General features: G+C 31.3%; 1 protein-coding gene across 6 annotated transcripts in view; it reads right to left on the bottom strand.

Annotated features, from left to right (window-relative positions):
- LOC129981158 (protein Gawky-like) overlaps positions 1 to 23,287 on the bottom strand; it is a 67,217-nt gene that overhangs the window by 14,310 nt on the left and 29,620 nt on the right. For 2 of the 6 annotated variants that reach the window (XM_056091864.1, XM_056091863.1), the window contains exons 6-17: positions 21,230 to 21,420; positions 18,048 to 18,410; positions 17,614 to 17,646; positions 14,687 to 14,761; positions 12,389 to 12,446; positions 11,152 to 11,345; positions 9,567 to 9,695; positions 8,582 to 8,689; positions 7,774 to 7,974; positions 5,540 to 5,803; positions 4,605 to 4,966; positions 3,141 to 3,256 (exon numbers count right to left, since the gene is read on the bottom strand). In XM_056091864.1, coding sequence (XP_055947839.1) covers positions 3,141 to 3,256; positions 4,605 to 4,966; positions 5,540 to 5,803; positions 7,774 to 7,974; positions 8,582 to 8,689; positions 9,567 to 9,695; positions 11,152 to 11,345; positions 12,389 to 12,446; positions 14,687 to 14,761; positions 17,614 to 17,646; positions 18,048 to 18,410; positions 21,230 to 21,420 — 2,094 coding nt within the window. The remainder of the gene's footprint in view (positions 1 to 3,140; positions 3,257 to 4,604; positions 4,967 to 5,539; positions 5,804 to 7,773; positions 7,975 to 8,581; positions 8,690 to 9,566; positions 9,696 to 11,151; positions 11,346 to 12,388; positions 12,447 to 14,686; positions 14,762 to 17,613; positions 17,647 to 18,047; positions 18,411 to 21,229; positions 21,421 to 23,287) is intronic. The other 4 variants (XM_056091865.1, XM_056091867.1, XM_056091866.1 and 1 more) reach the window with 4 other exon arrangements.

Genomic DNA, 23,287 nt, shown 5'->3' with positions numbered 1-23,287 from the left:
TGCTGGTCATGTGGATATCAATCTTGGCAGTGTTGATGATTTGTCATGTGCAGTGTGTACATGGGGTCCTGGGAAGCACCCTTTAGACACCCTGGTCAGTGGGAGGTAACCCTATTGCCATCTTAGTCCAGCAAAGCTGTAAAGGAAGAATCCTTGATGAAGGCTTTTGTTGAAGGCGGCCTCTGTGCAAGAACCCACGCACAGGGAATCGAAGGATCGACCAATCAGGGTGCTGGGAACCTTGCTGTGACAACATGATTGATGAAGTGGGCGACCAAATTTTTATCGAAAGTTCTTGTTCCCCTTTGTGCATGGTGGAGGCGTAATGGTGCAGGAAAGACGTGGCCAAGGCAATGTGCCATTACAAAACTGGGCTTTTCAAAGTTTCCCAGCGTTTGGGGAAAATGAAAAAAGGGGTGCTAGAAAGAAAGAATAAGGAGAAGAAAGAAAGGATGCTGTGTATGGGGGGAGGGAAGAGCCCCCATCCTGCCGTGCTTTGCTATAAGGACACGATCAATTGTAGTTTCTTCTTGATCAAATAAGTTTATGGGCAAAACTTTGTTCTTCTTCCTCAAATATGACTAAGTTTTTCGTGCTTTTGTAGAAAAGGTTTTGTGCGGTAATTTTTAATACCTTCCCCCGGCCAAGGAGTGTAACCTCTTTCTCTCCGCCCTGCTTTGCTTTTGTTTTCTTCTCCACCAAACCAGACTTCCCGTGTCCACTTTCAGATTTCACGATAAAGAGAACTTTGGGAAATCAAACTCTGATCGGCCATGACCCTCCCCCAACATAAAAAAAAAAGGGGGGGGGGGGGAAAGAAGGAAAAAATTCCGAATAGCAATGCTAAGTAAGTTATCCCCACCTACCCTCTTCCAAGTGGATATGTTTTATCTTTCCTACATGACCAGTTTTTACAAAGTTTAAAAGGGATAGAACTCCGAAATATACGTCACCCCTCTTGAAACATTGCCGCTGACTTTAATTCACTCGGGACATAACAAATATTATAGTACCAAGCAGAGAGCAGAGCTGAAAAATAGGAATTGTTGAGGGGTCCTTTTTCTCCATAAGTGGAGCGAGAAACAGTCGCACTTTAAAAAAACAGATCCATGGCTTTAAAAGTTCACCACAAATGTTTTGGAAACAGAGAGAAAGCACTCTTTTAAAACAAATATATATATATATATATATATATATATATATATATATATATATATATATATCCCTACTCCTGAAATTGGAGCATTTGTTAGACTGTAAAAAAGGAACAATTTTCGCTTTTTGATGACCATGATACTGCAGTTGCAGAAACCTATGATGTTTGCATAACTGGTGAATGACTTAATAACCTTCTACACGCCTTTCGGCTATGGAAATAGTTTCATGAAAAGAGATAATTTTCATTTAAAATATGGAATTTTACTAAACAAAAATCAATTACCGGTGATTAAAACTAAATTCTGTTTCCATTTATCAATTATATCTAAATACTCTGGGATTATACTGAAGATTGTATTAATTGAATATGATGACACTCCACCAAGTTACCCTACTCATTTCAATTGACACTGATTATAATTATTATAGAAAACCATACCTCAAAATTATTTAAGCTTTGGAGTTAAAAAGGAGCATATTTTAGATCACCCACATCTGGGAGCGAGGGTTCCCATGTTTTTCCTGTATGTGTATTCAAGATACGAGGAAATGCAAACATAGCACTTATGCGCTGGTTATATGAATTTAAAGAGTGGAAAAAGCAATAGTTTTACCATTAATTTAAATTATAGCATATTAAAAGAATTTCAATATTTACATAAAATTTTTTTTATATATATATATAAAATTTAGCAAGACAAAATTTATATATTAAGGGGGGGATATATTACTTCACATGCTCTTTAAGTCACACAAAATTAAGGGTGAAATAAAACAAAACATTTTTGTTATGACACAAATTATTTAATGATTACTAGACAAAAAAACATTACAAAGCAAAATTTTTTTATTTATTTTTAGCCAATTTATGCAATTGGGCATCAATTTCTGCAGAATTGTCAGCAATCAGTTTCATGGAGTTAATTCTTAACAAATATGGTACAGCATTTTTATTAGGCCTAACTTACAATTTTAGCTATTTAATTTACAGTGGACATATGTGATGCAATAAGTCTTAATGCATAAGTTTTAAATTAATATTCTTGAACTATAAAAAGTTCAAAATTGGTTTATTTTCAAACATTAAATTTGATGTTTTCAGACTTGACATTTCAGCTTCTCCTTCATTCCTTTTTTAGGCTCTTTTGAACTGACATGCAAATTTGTTTCAATTTTTTGTCACCACTAAAACATTATGTGCTTTCCTATATTACTTATGTTTATTACTTTCTTACAAAGCGAGCAATTCACAACAAGTGGATTTTGCAGGACTTCTCTACCCCTTTCAGCAAAATCAGGATCGATTCTTTAATCCATCCAATTCATATTAAATACCGATTTTGAGCAACTCGTTGTTTTAAAAAACATTCTCTAATATACTCTGAATAAGCTCACTATTTCTCAAATAATAAATAAACCTTTCAATTAAATCATGTGCGAGTGACTAAATATCACCGCAATGTGTCCACAGATTGAATGTTGATATTCCAGCCAGAGAAATGTATTCTAATCTTGGACTTATAGAAGTCTTGTGCATGCTCATTAACAGTAATTCAGGAAACTTAAGGAAAAAGAACAACTGTCTCACAAACCGAAACTGGATTGCTCGATAAAGAAGAAGGTGTGTGTGTGTGGGGGGGAGTAGAAAATGTGCGAGTTTCCGCATTACACAGTTGCTTTTGGAAGCAATGACTACAATATTTTAATCTTGTAATCTCTAGAGATCAGCAAATTTTAAATGGGGGAAGAAAAAAAAACCCACCCTCCTAAGGAACACTTTCTTGTATTTTCCTGGTTCTTTTGGTGGCTTGACATCCCTACAGTTAAAAAATTTGGAGCACACGGCCATAAAGACATTAGATCCAATCTCGCTGGTTTCCATAAACAAAATTTTGTTAAAAGCAATTCCAATACCATTGATACTTTTTCAAAAATTCAAGCAAATAAGAGAAATTATCAGATCAGTAATGATTTTTCAATACCTTGGGAAGAGGTGGGATTGTTTCTGGCAGTACTCTTGGGAAGAGAGGAGCCCCATGAATCAGTTCCAAAGTCACCAGAACTCCAACTCGACTTGCCACCTTTCACACTGGAAGTACTGAGAAAATAAAATACGTTAAAAAAACTAATTTGGACAACTATGATAAAATAAATAAAAAAGGATGACAAAAATCAAATAAGACAAAACAAGTCTTAAGTAAAGCATAAATAAAAACTCAAAATCACTATAACAGAGTCTAACAGTTATGTTATTAACTATTATAGACTATGAATCTCTTTAACTGCAATTTTTTTTAGTTAATTTCTCAACTTTGTTAACATCACAATCGTCACATCAGATATATGATTTATTATTTTCATGGCATGGTGTCTAAATAGTCAACTATATATGTTGCAGATATAAGATGTACAATCACCAATGTTTTATTATTTAATCACTTCTACATACAAAATAAATTATATCAAATAAATCAATGTACTTTCTAACTAAACAGCTATTGAAGTGTTGTTCAAATAATTAAATCATTTGAAAATAAGTAAAAAAGACTTTGTTATGGTTTAAGATAAAAAAAATTAAAACCAATTCAGCATTTTAATTTTGTTCCACTAACTCTTTAACAATGGGCGTGTCATATATGCATCACCAGCAAACGCCTCTCACAGCCGGGCATATTACCCATGTATTTCTGGAAATTGAACTCGTGGAATGGTGATGCATATATGCATTTTAAACTGGAACAGTTTTTAAATTCCCTGTGTCCATTAGCTTTGAAATAAATATCTGACCTTCATAAAATCCTGGCCTTCAGTTTGTTCATATTCAGCCTTTGGTATTTTACTCATCAGCTGTTGCGGGGAAGGGCGAGTGGGGGGGGGGGAGAATAATGTAAATAAACAGAGCTAGGATCTGTAACTTGATAGAATCATTCACATTTTTTATCTCCCTTCAAATTCTTTTTTTGTTATTACTGTGCACTTGTAATTAATCTTTTTGCTTTTTACCATCAGTTCTGTTGCATTTTGTGTAGCTTTCTAGTATATTTCGCACACTTCTATTTTATTACAGAAAGCCTTGGTTTCGGTTAATTATAGGGTGGAGGCGATTTGTCAGAGGAAGAATGTGCTCATATTATAAAGGAACTAATAATCTAAAAAGGTAAAAGGTAGAAAAAATGACAATGCTAGGACTTATTTTTTTAAGGTCAGACTTAGTGATGTCAAATCCCCGTTCTGGGTAATGATCCCTTTCTCATATGCTCTGTCCTGTGCATGTGTCTAAGATAGAGGCTTCCCATCCCAAAAGGTTTAACAAATAAGTATTATCTATATAATATTATAGCCAAAATCAAATTACAAATGATCAGGCTAAAATTGAATTCAACAAGCTCACCATCACTAATGGTTAGATCTTTTTGCATTTTACCCATCATGTACAGATAACCTACCCATTGGCTGAAGGTGCACTATATCCCCAGGTATTAGCAGGCAGATCATTGTTGGCTGGACTAGACTTAGAAGGCCAGAAGAGGTTGGAATCTTTGATATTGTTCACAGAAAGTGGACTGCGAGCAATGCTTCCAGGAGTTATGTGTGGGTCATCCTCAACACTTTTCATCTGGGTGCCCTTCCAGGGTTTACCAGGCTCAAATTCAGGCACCAAATCAGTCAGGTTGTAACCAGATCCTTGGCCATCATCTTTATTGTTATCAGCGGATGGACCAGCTGTTGTTGAGTTGTCAGTATTTGTTGAGTCAGGCCAACCGCCAACAGAGTCATTGCGGCCACCACTCCAAGTGGAATCACTTTGCTTCAATGCAAAGAAGGGAAAGAGGGGAGAAAAAAAAGTAAGAAACACGTTTCATAAATGAAATAGAAAACAATATGGGTTGAAAACTTTAACCCTTTTTTTTTATACATATGAACTGTTATATTATTTTGTAAATCCTCAATGACATAAAATATTAAGCCAGAGAAAGACAATCAAAACTTGATTTTAATAAACGCACTTCTACAAATGAATTGTCAGCAGCAGCATAATTACTTCGATGATATTTTAATAAGTTGTTTAATAATGACATATTTCAATTTAAAAAAAGAATGCAAAAGAAATAAAGTCAACATGCTCTATTTTTTAAGAAGAAAATAAATTCTTTTCCAAATTGAATAATAATATTTATTTACTTGTATGCAATTCTAACAGACATGGCATCATAACATTTCATTATTACTTTAACATTCTTGGCAGATTTGTATACTTTATAAAAATAACAGTTTGATTTTAAGAATCAAGAACTGATAACAAAAAGATTTAAAGCTTTTAATAAAAATTATATCCCGGAGCATACACCCAACTAAATTTTTTTAAAGGGAGAAATCTTACCACATGTTGATCCAGAAGTGGGTGAGATTTAGAGTGCAGAGATCCTGGGGCTCGGCTGAAATCTTCATCATCCTTATCCATTGGTGATTTCCATTGGTTGAGCCTGCTTTGGTTATGGTGATCTTTCAAAGTAAGGTCTCTGAAGTCTGAGTGGAGGCCAGGCAGAGAGTCTGGGGGAGGAGGCTTGAAGAGGTCACTGACTCCAGTAGGATGGGGCTGCTGAAGAGGCAAGGTTTGTTGCTGCTGTTGTTGTTGAGGAGGAAGCTGAGAAGAATGAGTTAGGAGAAAAGATTCAAACATGAATAATAATGATATTTTAATAATAATATAATTATAAAAGATAGGTATTTTTTTCTCAAATATGGCTTAAAATATAGATATATCTTAATAAAATCTGTTTATTTCACTTCATTTGTCCTAATGACCAAAGTAACACATAAATGCCCATGAGTTCGAATTCCATAATAATGAAACACTTTATTTTGGATGTACTTCAAGTACCATAACAAATTCATCAAAAGTAATAATTAGTTAAAAGGACTTTATTCTATTATCTGTAATTGGTATTTTCAAATAAATAATTAGTCTATCATGCAAATCAACCTTTTAAATTTTTTTAATTTCCTTGTGCACTACATAATACATGCAAACAATGAACTTAAAAAGGAGAATGGGAAGAAGAACTGCAAATATGCAAAATTGCTCCATAAAATTTTCAGAAGATACTACTAACACATTATACAAGTCCTTTCAGTTCAAAATGGTGTCTTATATATCCCAGGAAGTGACCTGTACCTATAGTAAACTTAATTTATTGAGACAAGTTATAGCATCACTAAAATAATAAAGGGAATTAAGTCAGCCATCTAACTCTCCGACCCGCCACGAAGGCACACAGATTTAAACCATAAAAACTGAATGACCGGACTGCTGCAACAACAACATTGGCGGGAACTGTGGTTGAGTCCTAAGGGCCATCACCGGCCACAGTACAACCCTCCCCGAAGGAAGTACGTCCCATCATCAATGGGAGGAGTCAGATTCCCCACCTATTAGTGTACCCTCCAGGGTGGCGAGATCCAACCACCATGCTGGAAGCATCTCATCCTCATTTCGAGGTGCCCCTCGGAGGGGGGGGGGGGCATAATAAAAACACAGCTTCATACGAGTTATTTGTAAAACTGGAGGGATTTGCAATTAAAATTATGAATTTTCCATGACTAGAAACAGAGTTCATCCTAAAACCGAAAAATGAATTCTCTGGTATTTGCAAGTTAATCGGCAGCAAAGTGAAATTTAAGCAACAAAGAAAGTTAAAAGATAGCTCAATAAATTCTGCATAGTTACTTTACAATAGGTACAAGTTTCTTCCCTGGTTTATATGAGACATTGTTTTGAATTCAAAGTTTTTTTTCCTTCTTTCCCCAGTTTGTTTTTTCTGAGTAATTTAAAAAAACCTGTATGATTTCAAAAGTGTTATATTAGTTCTCTTAAATAACCATTTTCTCCTTTAAAAATAGCTATTCCTTTTGAAAATAAATTAAACCAATTGCCACCTAGATCACATAGAAATTATTATATATACAATTTCTTTATAGTCTAGGTGGCAATGTTATATATCACTGCATCACATATTAATATTTATTCACATTCAAACCCAAATTATTATCTTTATGCAAAGAACTGCCAATATATTAGGACAGTTTAATAATGTTGATAATTTTCTACATAAACGTCATTAAGTTAAGGTTCTAGACTTTTTTGTAATTTACGGTTTTAAAATATCAGTTTTCTTTAAACAGTTTATTTTCGTGCAGCTACTAATAATAAAATGCTAAATTTCTTGGTAATCAGCTTTAAACAAAAATTAAAACCTTTCTCCAAAAGCAAAAATTCAAATAATTTAAAAACCTTTTGAATACTTGCATCTGCTAGACACCTAAAAATGAAAGTTTATTCAATCCTCTCCAAAATAATTTAAATTCTTAGTAGTTTACTTACTTAAATGTAATGGCAGAAATTTATTAGCTGATAATTTTAAAGTCAACCCCATTTGCAAAAAAAAAAAGTACCATTTTTTCCCCCAAAATTTAATAACTTAATACAAAAAAAAATTAATTTTCAGTTAATAACTTTTCTAACTTTCATATAAAATAACCCAATTTCTTATCATAGTATGCATGCCAAAGAAATAATATCATAAGATAAAATATATGAAAAGCAATGAATTTTACCTGCTGTTGCTTTAGAAAAATGGCTTGCTGAGCACAGATTTGATTTTGGAGACTGACAATGCGAGTTTTGCACTGTGTCACCTGCATTGAACAATGTCCTCCTTGCTTTTGAACTTGTTGCAAATTGCTTAAAGTTTTGATTTGTTGTAGGAGCTGATATAAGAGCTGCAAAGTAGAGGGAGCTAAAGGCTGATTCAGGATCTGGAAATTAAGACAAAAACTTCCTGTTAAAATCAATTTCTAAGAATATTTTTCAACAAATTTATCTCCACATGATACTCCACTCACAGACAATATTTTCTTCTCTTGAATTAGAAGTATGATCAATTAATTTCATTATCAAAATATAGAAGATATTTTTCCTTTTAAGAATTTATTAATGAAAAAAAAAAAAATCAAACAATCTTCAAAAGTTGTTAATGAAGATAAAATACTGAATCAATTAATTCTGTTCGCAATAAACATTGACATTATAATATGAAAGGATAATAGATGCTTTTGAAGATCAAATATTATATGGTATCTGCAGTGGCAAGAAAATGCTCAGTTTGAGTATAATATAAAAAAAATGATTATTATTTTTGATACATGTAACGAAGCATGTAAAAATCGCTTTTTATCCAATTTATTATATATACAGACCTAACATATATATATAGAATAGAAAAGGAAAGAATTTTCTAACAATATGTACTTGAACATAACATTCTTTCAAACAATCCTGAAGGTAACAATATATCATGCACAATTCATGGTGAAATATTTTACGACACACACGAAAATGCATGAAAAAGAGCGGAAGACATACCTGAGCATTCAAGTGACCAGCCTGTACTGCCATTTGTATCTGCTGCACCAAGTGTCGTAGTTGTGCATTGGTTGTAAATTTGGGATTACCAATTGGCTGCACATTGTTCTGCAAAACAGGGGAAAAAGAAAAAAAATTATTAAAGGATTATAATAATATAATTTGCAAAAACCAATTTAAAAGATTATACATATGATATATTAAATAAGTAAACAGGTTATACTCGTATATTATAGATGTAAATAGGTTATCAATTAGGAGAAGAAAGTTAAAAGCTATGAAGCAATCAAAGATATTGCATATCTACAGTTTTAAGAACTATAATTCAACCGCAATAAATACAAACATGCAATCAAAAAAAAAAACTTAATTTAAAAAAAAAAAAAAATGGAAGAAATAGTTGAAAGATTGAGTAATTAGCAAAAATTGGACCACAGCATTTTGCAAATTCATGGAACGGAGATAAGACATGTGATACTACTCATTCGACTCGAGCTCAACTACTCATTAAATTAACAGACAAAATTTTATCTAGCAGTGATAAATATAAATTTGATCAAAAGAATTTTATGCAATTTATTCTTTTAAAAATATATTTGATTTTAAGAAAATATATTTTCTATTCCATTATATTTTTATGTTACAATGAATAATTTAAAATGCATGATTATTAAAAAAAATATACAATTTGCATATTACAACTTTCCTATTTAACATGGATGATACTTTAGGTCTAGGAGAGGGACAAATCCATGTCTTATATTGTAAATGGAATTTTATAATGCAAAAATAACGTTTTCTGTGTTATAGAAATATGGTCACTCTAAATGCAAAATTCGGCTAAAGCTTCAATTATTTATTTATTTATCGAGATTTCTTGTATTTACGTTTTTATTCAACAGAAACGGATAGATTGAAAAAGCAAATAAATGCCATGCTTCAGAATTGACTGGCCACACAAGCAAACACAGAAGGAAATAAATACCAGATTCATGAGCTGAAGTGACTGTTGTTGTTGCTGCTGCTGTTGTTGCAAGAGTTTCTGAATTAAGGCAGGAGACATATTACTAGTTCCTAATTGTGGGGACTGACCTCCAACCACACCAGTGGGACCCTGAAAGAGTTCAGCCCATCTTAAAACAAGGATGTCAATAGTGAGATTTCAGAACTTTTTTTTTTTAATTGTCTACTTCAGCATTTGGCAAACTAATTTTAAGGCATTACCTGTGATATAACACTTGAATAGACTATTTTACTCATTAAAAAAAAACAGATATATAATTTCACTAAAAAATTTAGCACAGATATAGCTATCTTTCGTATTTATTACTAAAAATGCATTTTCTAACATCATAATGAAATCACTGCCTACCTAAAAAGAAATAGGCATAGGATGTTATTTGCATTTAAAAGCTAGTTCATTTGTTTCATAGAGCTAGCAAAATTTCCATAACTCTTTAATTAAGGCCAGCTTTAAGATTCACACTTCATTAGCCTGCTGAAAAGAAAGAAATCTCATACTTAACTGCCATCGATTTTTTAATGCATTTAGGTGCCCACTTTTTTTTTTTCCCCCAACTATAATGGGATGCCTTTTATTTACACATTAGAGGCCTTCACCCCCTATTTATTAACCCTACTATTGTCCTTAAATCATGCACGTCCTCAGGTAGTGGAATTTTCTGATGGATTGATTTCCCCTTTCCAGACAACGGTGAAACAACTGATGAAAATAAGAACTAATTTTCATTAAGTTTTAAAACTGCAAAAACCATTTGTTCAACCTCCCAATTTAAGCAACCCAAGTTTGCATTTCTAAATGTTTGAAATTGCAATTAATTGCCTTTAAGTGCTAGCTTTTTTGAAAACCAACCATCTGAAGATGATAAATTTAAAAAAGTAAGATGCTATTTAAAATTATGTACGTGATTTTTGTTTCATTACTATATTTAAGGGAAATAATAAATAATTTATCCAGGAAAACTGAACAAATAAAATAATACTGCAAGTTAAAAATTGTTTTTAAATTGCACATTGAAAAATTAAAATTGTAAAGAAAGTAAGTGGGAATATTTTTGTCGCATTTTATAATTAGATCGCTACATGTACCATGCCTTATCACTGCCCTAGCATTTTAAATCTTTCAAAAAATGTCATTTTTAATCACAATTAGTTCACCATGACAAAAATTTCAGGATTATTTTTGATATCAGATTATAACCTCTTATTATTTAGTTTCTGTTGATAGATATATCAAATACTACAAACATTTAAATTAAATATTAAAAATGCAAAGACCTGATTTTTTAACATTTAAAAAGATTAAGAATTTAGCAAATTTTAAATGTCGTGACAGACAAATGCAATAAAGCAAAGTTAAAAGAAAATTTTCAATAAAAAATTACAATGGTTAAAATGGATCTACAAATTTCTTGCTCTATTTTAAAAACAGTTACATCGAAACCTGAAATTTTACTATTACCTAAATCTACTGAAGAACAGAACAGTTAGTATAGTTATAAGTAAAAGAACTTTTTTTAAATACAGGTAATCTGAAAGATATGGGATACCTTGGGAGGTGGTTGCTTGAAGTTGTGCTGAGCAGTGAAGTTGTGGAAATTATTGCTGGGAGGATGGAAAGTGAAAGAAGAATCCATATTGTGGTCAGGAGTATTCATATCCTCATACGGATTAGCCGGTCTGACTTTTCGACCACCAAATCCATCTACTTCCATCACTCCAGGGTGTAGAGCATGCAGTTCCACTGAAAAAATGGTTACTCATAAGAATAATGTCAAGAAAAAGGAAGAAACCGAATAAAATTCTTACTCGAATTTACCAATCATTATTTAAATCTTAATTATTCAAAGTGAAATGTGATTCATATACATAAAATAATTCAAGTGAATGCAATAAAAATATTTCGAACTGGTATAGTTTCATCTTACATAGTAGCAATTGTTTGTTATTACTTATATATATATATATATATATATTTTGTTAACTGTTGATCCAATGATTTTTTTAAAAAAATTGGAAAGAGAAAAGCAGAGCATGAAATAATAAAATTATTTATCTTATAAAGAATAAGGAAACAAGAAGAATTTCACCATATCTACAATTGCAAAATTCATAAGATGAGGACATAACATTAATAGAATCAAAGGATTAGATAAGCTTAACTGCTACATTTCTAATTAATTTCCTTCGAGTGATTTCAACCAAAGTTTCATTCACATGCCTTCCCCCCCCCCATACTTTGAAACCTCATTTTTGTTTTAAAAACAATTCAACACTGAATTAAGGAATGCCTAAGAAAAAGTTACTTGTTACGTAAATAAATTGAGAATCCAAAGAGAGAGAATCCTGAGAACCAAACAAAAACTAATATCTTTTTACTACTATTTGTCTCTGTTTTATTAGCCTTTTCTTAATTTATATAATATATTTCTATTTTCTTGTTTCATTTTTATAAAAACTACAACTAAATAATAATAAATACTTGGTCATAAAGAAATGCAAGTATTAACACTCCCACTTAAAGAAACGACTATATAAACATGCTCTAAACATGCACTTTGCTCTTCCATCTCCCAAAAACATTGAATGATAACCGAAAACCTACTCATGATAATGAATGCTATGTGCCTATTTGAAAAAAGTTTTTGATTTATTATGAAAATATAAACATTTATGAAAATTGTAAAGTATATATTGATGTTTACACTTCATTTTTAAATCTGAAATCATAGCTTTTTGTATGCAAAATCAATTGCATATTTCCTAAATTTTTAAAAACCAACTTACTTATTGCTTCATCATAATTCATGTTGCTGTTTCTCAATGCATTCTCCACATCTTCTTTCTGAAAAACAAAACAATTCTAGTGTTACATTAAATATTCCAATATAATTCTTCAAATCTTTAGATTCACACAATATTTTAGAAATAAAAGTAAATATTTATTTGACTATGCTATTTAATATAATAATACTGTATATCAGAGAATTTCAAAACGAAGAGAGCAGTCGAATCTTTGTGTCATCATAACTTACATTAAATAAATTTTAAAAATAATTAACTCAGAAGACTACTTTGTCCTTAGCAATAAAAACAAACTTAGGTTCTTAATGTGAAGAAAGAACATGTGAAAAACAAGTGGAGTTAAGAAAATTCTGTGAAAGTTTTTATATATTTAAAATTAGAAAAATCAAATAACCTACAGCCCAGTTTCAATTACTGGCCCTATTTAACCATTTTTAGTATCTGATGAAGACATCTAAATAGATGATCAAAAATCACTTATCCTCCGCTACCATTTTCTAGAGACATAGAAAAACAAAAACACTATTTCATTGTACATTCTTTATGGGGAAAAAATTTACAATTGAGTTTAATAATCACAACCACTATGTAAAATCTCATAGATTTCTCATCCTAGGTCATCCATTGCCCAATGCTTTTCATTTTCAAGAAAATAAAATAAAATCCTTTTTACTGTATAACCTTTGTACTATACTCTAAATTTTCGCAGGCATCGTAAAGCATGGCAAACCAATTAAAATAGTCTATCATTATAATACAAAATAAAAAGTATAATTACGTAATTATAGTTTCAAAATATTTAAATTTATGATATGATGCAATATATCAAAGTTAACTCACTTGCCTAAATTAATCTTATAAATATTAACAAATTTCGAACTACTGATCATATTAATAGCAATGGTAATAATTAATATAGTCTTGTGGATTAAATTTTATGAAATATGTCTTATCAAAATAAAAGAAGGAATCTTTTTAAATTACAACTGTATTAAAATGATAGATGATTAACAGTAATTGCAAAGTGATGAAATTCGGCCAAGCTGCTAAGGACTAGGTGTTATTTTGATATATCTTTTTGGAATGTAGACATATTCCTGCTGATATATCTAGGGCCCATGAGCTTTCATATGAAATAAAAATGGGCAAAATCCCTACACTAAATATTTAATTCAGTGATTGTAACTGGGAACTCATGCCCTCAACCCCCCCCCCCTCTTCACAGAGAGAAAAAGAAGAAGCATTTTTTCTTGAAAATGGATAGCAATTAAGAGCAGAGGGACCACTGATGATCTATATATGCATTATGAATAAAAATTGATGAAACCTGTACAGTGACTACGGCTACAGCATTAAGTTTTGCCAGTTATTTCATAAATATGATAGATGTAGAGAAGACATAGTCACCTGTATTTTAAAAGAATATTACTAACTAATGGAATGACTGATATTCTGAGAATTAGGAATCTATAGTTTCTGCCTCAGTAATTTTATACTCGACTCCACATTATATTGTCTTCACTGGAATCAAACATATGAAGCACAACCAGCACTTGAGTTGATTTTACAATAATAAGATGAAACTAGGTGGTATATTTGACCAAGAGTTTTGGAGCAACAAGATCCAATTGCATTTATTAGACTTGCTTCTGCACTATAAATCAAATGGCTACTGCAATATCGTATCCATGAATATGCAGCTGGTAGTTATGGAATTTAGGTGAATCGCAGCATAAATGCTCTTTCATCGGTCTGGGAAAGACAAATGCACCTTACCATCATTTTGTTTCATTTTTCCAAAAACAAACTCTGCAAATTTCTCACAATCAATAAAGATAAACAATTGAAAGAGCAATTTTTATTGAAATGTAAATAATAGCAACAAAGAAAAAATTTATGGATGTCTTGAAAAACTGAAATTCATTTAAATGCTCAAAAATACCTCCAGATGAAATTAAAACAATGAAAGACTTCTATAAAAAATCTCATTTTTCATTTACTATGAAAGAACAGTTTTTAGATTTCAAAACATTCCCCCCTTCCCCAAAAAAAAAGAAACAGAACTATGATTCTATCAGAATGCACTTGCATATTTTAATTATCATTTGCATTCCGATAGTAAAAAATACTGGAGTTGCCAATCTTATAGCTAAATAATAAGTTATTTGGAAACTGCAAAAGAAAATTTATATAAACTAACTGATATTTAAGGTGTAAACTAAGTTGAGCAATTACATGTCAAATGAAATTTTTTAATTTAGAATTTAAAAGACTACTTACTCTATAGCCCATTTCTGTAAGAATCCTGAACTGCTTGCTGGCATGTACAATGTCTTTACATAAAGGCTTGCCACCCTTTAAAAAAATTTATAAATTTCAAGCACAAATACACAATTTAGACAAATAGTGATATAAAAGCAGTGCTAACAGTTGTAAGAATATCAACATTCAAAATGAATAACTGAAAAACTATCAATTGTTTATAGTTTGTAATTGATTTATTAAAATCAATTATTCTCCTTCCTTGCATACAGAATATAATAAAAATATTATAACTTTCAAATGATTTGAGATTTTGATAATTTCTATATTTTATGCCCATCCAAGTTCAACAAAAGATCTTTACACCAAATTTGTAGATTTCTGCTAAATTTTGAATGAAATCCATAAAAAGGAAGTCTGCCTGGCCATATAAGTCAACCCGAGTATAGATACCTATTGAATTTGCAAGTAAATCCATCAACAGGTTGATTGAAAGGGTTCCGACAAGCATTTAAATGCTCTAATTCAAAAATGCAATGACCTAAACTTATAAAATTTGTTATGCGATTTTGTGACTACATTTGTAGTTTTAGATCAAATTTAGGTTTTAATCAGTCGGAAGCAACATGTCTAAAACACAACTTTGTTTTTCAGGTACCTAATGTTAAATGACAGGGAGTAATCACCAAAGATCAGGCAATATATTCAATAAAGATGATAGGTTCATATCAAATATCTACATTCATTAACTATAATTTTCCAATGTTATGCAAAGCAGTAACAGCCTTATTTAAGGTTTATATTTTTATGCGGAAGAAAGGCGGATAAAACTTTTAATGAACAGAATGCGATAAAATTTTGAGGCGTCCAATTTTGTCTTTTTTAAATATGAATTCCATAACAGCGAAATAATACAATTTAAATATCTTACAGTTGTTTTGCATTCTACATTCCAACTTTTAAGCATCTAACACGGGAAGGGAACGTTAAAATTTGTTTGTGTTTTAAAACTGAACTGTTACATAAATTTTCAACAAATACATTAGAAATTAATTAAATTCAAATATACTGCATTTTGCTAGATGTTTTTATAATGAACAGATATTATCTAATTAATAGTAAAAAAAGAGTAAATAACATAGAACTTTTTCAGTTTTAAATTATTTTTTAAATGCAAGAAGCATGCAATTCAAATCAAATGCAAGAACGAACACACAAAAAAAATATACAATCACATCTTTACTTCAAATAAAATTTCCATTACTGTAAATAAAATTTCTTCCCTATTTGCTATTATATCAATTTGATAGCTATAGCATTTATGTTTTCTTCCTTTATATAAGTAATTTCATTTGATGACAAACAATTATTTAAATCTAATGAAAATCTACTCTATGCAAGAAATCGCATTTCAAGAATTTAGGTATGTCCATTCTTACATTGAGAGCTATGCTTGATAATGTTGATAATTCAGTACTAAAAAACCATGAATGGTGGCATGATGTCGATAAAAAATTTGAACACTACATGTTACAATGTTACTTAATTTAAAATTCTAACAAACACAAAAAATTTAAGAAGCTTATTGATGCTATATAAAGTAAATAAAAGTAATAAAAAGTAAATTTATTAATACATTGATTAAAAAGGAATTGTTTTTTATAATTTTTCGATGTGCTAATTCTCCTATGATATCAAAATTTAGAAGATAACACTTTATTTATTGTGTAAATTTAATTGCCATTCTGATATTTTAATTCTTTGTCACAATATAAAAACTAACTGGTTCTTAGAATTCAAGCAATAATTAATTTGCAATAATAAAAAATGTGTCCCCAATCCAGTTATGCAAGGGATGTTCAAATGAAAAGGTACGAAACGTCATAACAATGTAACTGTTAATATATTTGCTTATGCTGCTATGCGAGAACATAGTGAAATATCTAGGGATGCGACTGGAGTTTCCAGCATAGATTGGAGCATGTGCGGGCACCTGCATGTGCAGAAGAGCAGAGGCTCTTATAAAAAGCACCGCCCAATTGACGTGGCAATGCATGTGAAGACAGGATGGCACAGGCATAGTAGAATGTGTAATGCGACACATTCTGAAGACTACGTAGGTCCATCAAAAGCAAAAGACTGGGACTACTCACGGAGGATGTGGTTTTGCTCCATGATAACACACATCCATATGTCTCCAGGGTCACACACGTGGAACTGGACAAGTTCAAGTGAGAGCAACTCGCCCACCTACCCAACAGCCCTGATATATCGCCTTGCAATTTTCATGTGTTTGGTCCCCTGAAAATACATCTGAAAGGGAAGCTCTTCAACTCGAATGGTGAACTCAAGGACGCTGTGAAAGACTGGGTCTCGTCATGGCCACAGGAATTCTGGGAACAAGGAATCCTTCAGCTCATTAATCAATGGGATTGCTGTGCTCAGGCCTTTGAATAAAGTCTTCATTTATATCCACAGTGTAGTTCGTACCTTTTCATTTGAACACTCCTTGTAAATTGACTTCGTCCTTTTCTTTCAACATTATTTCCTCATTCTCACAACCAATAATGTAAGTAATATCTTTTTTTTTTTTTTTAAATCATAGCATCTTCTTGGAATCAGACTTGAATAATATCTCGTAGAGTTCTAGAAAGTTAAAAACTCCTGACCATTTGTCACTCACTTCCTCTTCCTGTTGTACTTTTTTGTGAAGAAAATACATACATATAACAATTAAATTACCACTGAGGTAAATTCAAAATTAAACTTCATCTCTCTATTATTCTACAAACATATATGCTGGAAAATTTAGGGAGGCAGACAATACCAATAAATATTTTAATTGGATAAAATTTAATAAGTTTCAAGCAAATAGTACCATATTAAAATGTTCTTATTTTTTGCTTAAAAATACTTGAAAATTGGCCAATCAATTTTTTACTGACCTCATTTGGGACTGAAACCTTTAGTTGACGAAGCTTTAAACAAAATGGAAAGGTACAAAATATTAATAATGGTTGTAAATGTCAAAATGAACATATATATAGAACAAACTTTAAATTATAATTATATTGCAATTTACTGGTCCTTTTAAGTCTGAAGCAATAATTCAAAAAAGAAACAATGCAACTAGTTAAACTCTCCAAGAGGCCAATTACTTAAGGTCCAAGAGTTTAGCTGCCAGAACTTTTTTAAAAATACTAAATTGCATAATTTATAATTTTTGAAATGGCTTTTTTTAAAACCTATGCAAAAAAAAAAAAAAAAAATTACAAATAAATGCAAATAATCTGCATTACAACTGAACATGAAGAGATAAAAAGTTTATATGGTCAATTGAAAGAATTAAGTACTGTTCATTTATGATTAATAAACATACCTGTTTAGCAGGTCCCAACCAGGAACTTGTATCCACTTGCCCATCAGCCCAGTTAGAATTAGCTTTTGGTTTGGCACCCCAGCAAACAGAGTTATTGGGATCATTCCATCCCACATATTGGCCAGCTTGAGAGACATTCTTCATTGGGTCATCATTCCAATTGCCCATAGAACCAGTGGGCATATCCTGCCAAGAATTGCGACCAGTACCAGTTGGTTGAGGCTTCGTCCAGCTGCCATTGTCTCCACCTTTGCCAGGAATACGGAGCATACCTGGCATTCCACTTGGGCCAATTGGCATCCCACCAGAAATAGGTTTAGCAGTCGGCATATCTTTCCAGTGGGACACCTGGTAATTAGAGGTCTACTCAGTGAAGCTACGTTTCTATAAAACTACAGAACATTAACCGACAAACAAGAAGAGAAAGCCTTTGAAAAACTAGGGTGTTAACTATAGTTAATACTAAAATAATATTAATTAAGACGTCTTCTAACTAGATTTTAGATCAATAACTTCCAATGAAATATAACTTTTCAACTTCTTAAAATTTCCATCTCAGTGATACTGGTTTGCAAGCATAGTATTTTTTTTTTTTTTTTTTTTACTCAATAATTTTCTGAACAGTTATGTAATACAAATAGCAATTATGCTGACCAATATAAAAATTAAGAGATCTCGGATAGCTTCTATACTTTTATTTTGATACAGCATTTTTATCAACATTACAGCTATGGCATAATTATTTTGTGTATATTGTTAAACCTAATTTTTAAGCAAACTTTTAGTGTATTTAAATTTCCAAGAAGTATCAGAAGTAATAAATATACAAAAATTGTCTACCAATTTTAAAAATTAGTTCAAATTTTTAATATTTGTTTTAATAATGTTCTTATAATGATATCTTTAATTTCTAATAAAAATCATAAACCTCAATGACCTAAGAAAACATTTTTCTTGAATGATTTATCCCTAGAGAAACAAATCCTTCTTCATTTTATGCATTAACATTTAAAATAGTGTTTTTAGCCATTCTTAATATGTTGCACCAATGATATTCCTGATATTTACTAAAATCTCTTCCAGAGAATTAACTAATAATTCATAAAAATTACATCTCCCAGTTTGATATCCAGTCAAATGTGACTCTGCATAATTTAGATCAGGGATGACGAACCTATGGCATGCAACACAATATTTTGGGCATGCCACCAATCAAAATGGTTTGCATTTTAGTTCAAAATAACAAAGTTCAGTATGAAGTATTACAAACAAATGCGAATGTTTCCATTCCATTTTAAATTTCCCATCTCCATTTTAAAAAAGCATATTTATTTGAACAACTTAAAAATTTGCTTGCTGAAAAAGAAATTGATTTGATGGTGCTCCAAATATGGCGAGCCGAAAATCGTTCATTTCAAACAGACGTAGGACATTTGATTTTTAAATTCCATTGCATTATTCACCAACAAGCCTTGTGTTCTATGGTTCAACATTTCTTGATAATGTAATGGGGTTAGTTACAAAAATAGTCAACATTATACTGTCGTAGACTTTAAATAAGCTAAAGTTTGAAGCTTTGTTGGTGAAGTCAACTCAGTGTACTAATGTTAAATAATGTTCGCTGGTTGAACTGCAGGAATGTATTTCAAAGATTTGCTGACTGCGTGAAAGAAATCAGACTGTTTCAGCAAAATAACTGGAAAATTGAGCAATATCCACAGTTGTTGAATGTTATGTGGCTCTCAAAATTCTGCAGACATATGCCAACATTTCAATGAATTGAATGTAAAGCTTCAAGGCACAAATAAAACAATTATCGTCATGATGGTCCCTTCACGCTTTTGTTTCACGGATTGCATGTTTTCAGGAACGATATTATTACAAGAAACTACAAATACTTCCTAAATTCGGGGGGGGGGGATTCTAAGCTTTAGATGTACATAAGAAACCAGACGAATAAAAACTTATTGAATTTATTTCCATAATTGATTCTTCAATCAAGTAATATTCAGAGAGATTTCCTCAGTTCAAAGCATTATCGGAAACGCCCAAGTTTATTAAGCACCCTGTGCGACTTCATTTCATAAACTGAAATTGCCCCAATTCGATTAGTTGGAAATTGAAGAATTTGAAATACAAATCATTAATTTCCAGTCTAGTTCAATATGGATTCAAAAATTTATTAAAACAAGGAAAAAGTTGGAATTAATTGAAACAGAAAGGTTAACAAGCAATATAGGTAAAACTGATAGTTAACTAAATTTTGGAAACATGGAATTTGACATTAATTAAAAGACATTCAACTCTTTGGAGAAGCTGCTCATGCTATTTTAACCATATTTTCACCTATCTATGCCTGTGAGTCATTTTTTTAGGGATGAATAACATTAAAGACTCTCTTAGAAACTGTTTGGCAGATGACTCCAACTCAGCAAGCATTCTGCTAAAATTAACATCTTACAATTCTAATATAAGTTATTTGTCATCTAATCTGCAACAACAGAAGTCACACATGTTACTTTAATTTGAATTACACGTATAACTAAAACCTTTACTACTATACAGTGCAAAATGTATTTTTTTGTAGTAAATAAAGAGTTTTAAGTTAGTAATTAGTTTTATTATATTCCCAATAATCGCAAATCAAAATTATTTGACGGCAAGTCTATACCTCATTAAACATTTCTTCCGAAAAAATGGCATGTTGATCTATAAAGGTTCGCCACCTCTGATCTAGATAAATAGCATCTGACTAGACCACCTATACTTCCGCAAATATTATTTTGTTTCATTTTAAGTTCTATACAGTTTTATAGAATTTAACATTTATTAATTATAGCTTAATTTTATTAAACCTACGAAGTTTTGAGAGATGCAATAAAGATTTTTTCACAATCTTTTAACAGAATTCGATATATGACTAGAAATAGAGATATTCCAAACTATACTGTTTTTTTTTTTGTTTTTTTTTTTTTTTATAAGTAGATGTTTTTAAAACATTTAGGCATATTTCTTCCCAACTTAACTTTTGTTCTATTACATCTCTTTCTCAAATGTATACATATCATTACTAAATCAGACAATTTAATTTATACTTTTTTCATTAAAAACTTTTAAAAAGAAATTAAAAATGTAAAATGCAAGGCTTTCTCATTAAAACTATTCTACGAAGCACAACTCACTTTTCCTTGTCTCTGTGGATTTCCCCATGCAGCAGTCCCATCATCATAGGCACCAGTTGTACTGCGACGCAGAGGAGGAGGTGATGGAGGTTCCCAGCCTGAGGGAGGAACTTCTTTTTTAGGTGTTGCAGCAGGAGACCAATTGCCAAGGGGACGGTTTCGGGATGACCAAGAAGCCTCAGAGCTACCATCTGAAAAGGCCATAATCAGTAGGTTTATATATTTAAAATAAGCAAGATCTCAAAAAGTTTTTCAATTAAAAATTCTTTATTTATATTTTTAGTTTTCTTTTCTAAAATTTATTCAATAGATAAATTCCCAGGTAATAATATTTAAACCCCATTTAAAAAACTTTTTTAATAAAATCTGATAAAATACACCAGAAACAACACTGTCGTATCCTATCTATCCTCAAATATCTTTCAGCCCCTCAAAACAGAAAAGAGGTTGCACTTTGGCTTCGGCTCAAAGAAATTTAAAGAGCATCTAGATCCAATTTGTTGCCAAAATTGTTTAAAGTTTGGCCATTCAAAGGGCAATTGCAATTTTCAAGCAACATGTGGCAAATGTCTGGGAAATCACTCCACTAAAACATGTCAGAAAATCAGAAAACAACCAAAGTTTGCAGCTTTTGTTGTGAAAGCAATCAAAGACAAAAACATCTTATGGAACTGACCATGCAGCCACTTCCCTTAATTGTCCATTCCATCATAGAAGTGTTGCTCGACTACGCGCTTTACTAAGTATGACTAGTACACCCCATCCCAATCTTTTTTCTTGGACACTTTTCCAGGGCAATACTGGTCGTTCTTTCATAACCACCTGAGAGTTACCAAACCATTTTGTCTTTCATTGCATTTTTACACAGTCTTTCCGACTGAACTTTAAGTCTTATTCATCTAAAGATCAATTCATTCTTGATACAAAAAACATTCACATTATCCTTCAGATTTTCTCGTGAGTAAATGATTTTATTCCACGGCTCTAAATAGCCTTTGTTGTTTGCACTGCCAAATGGGTGGGTTGCTGTTAATAGATTAGTTTCGGGTTCCACCATCTCACCAACGATGTGCTTCGTGCATGGTATTGGACATTGAAAACGCCGTATTCAATGTCGTTGAAAAGTAGAATAATTACATATCCCTCCCTCGTTTATGGTCGCCCACCCCTTCCTTTCTTAAACTCTTATTTTCATCAGTATAATATATGAAATTATATTGATGAAAATGATACAATACAGATGAAACTGAAAAGTTCTTAAAATATATCAAGAATAATTCACCAAGATAGGTTCAAAAAGATGTAAAGCAGCCTTCTAGTATTAAAACTAGCCTGCTTTTTCCAACTTACCACCCTCCATGTGATACAAGATAATTTACGGAAATAGCACTCATGCATCATAAGATTAGCTTGTTTCTAAACAATACGTTGAGTAATTTTTTAAAACATGAAATCATGCACAATTCAATGAAATAGGTCCCATTTGATCTGAAGTTCCAAAATTATAGCATCATGAATCGAAACAGCACATTAGCCAAGAGCAATTTTTTAGTTAAATAAATTATTTAAAATTTAAACTAGTTTTATTAAGATTTTTCTAATGATTTTCAAGAGTTGTGTCAGTGTTATATTTAACTGACGAAACATTCATGTAAATAACATGCTTGAATATAATTAGGAGGATCATATCATGAGCAAGAGCAAGAGCACAAGATGGGAGCTAGTTAATAATAATAATAAAAAGGCATATACATTTAACAGTGAAAATATCTTTAATTCTGGAATATTTTTAGAAATAACTAAAGCAGTTCAATTATAAGACTTAATAACTATATATTTTTTTTTAAATCTAATTCGGAAAGATGAACCTTTGGAATTACTCAAACATATTTAGAATGAATCTCCCCCTTTTGCCTACGTGCAACAATTTAGAAATTAATTAAAAAAAGATTAATAAGAGCCACAACATTTAACTTCAAATATTACAAAGATATATTTGGGTTGTTATGTAATTCTCGCATTCATTTGCAAACAAAATAATTTACATAATGCCTTTTC

The sequence above is a fragment of the Argiope bruennichi genome, chromosome 8 (genome assembly GCF_947563725.1).
Source record: "Argiope bruennichi chromosome 8, qqArgBrue1.1, whole genome shotgun sequence".
In the NCBI taxonomy this organism is placed as follows: Eukaryota; Metazoa; Arthropoda; class Arachnida; order Araneae; family Araneidae; genus Argiope; species Argiope bruennichi.
This window is presented reverse-complemented; position numbering and strand designations above follow the sequence as displayed.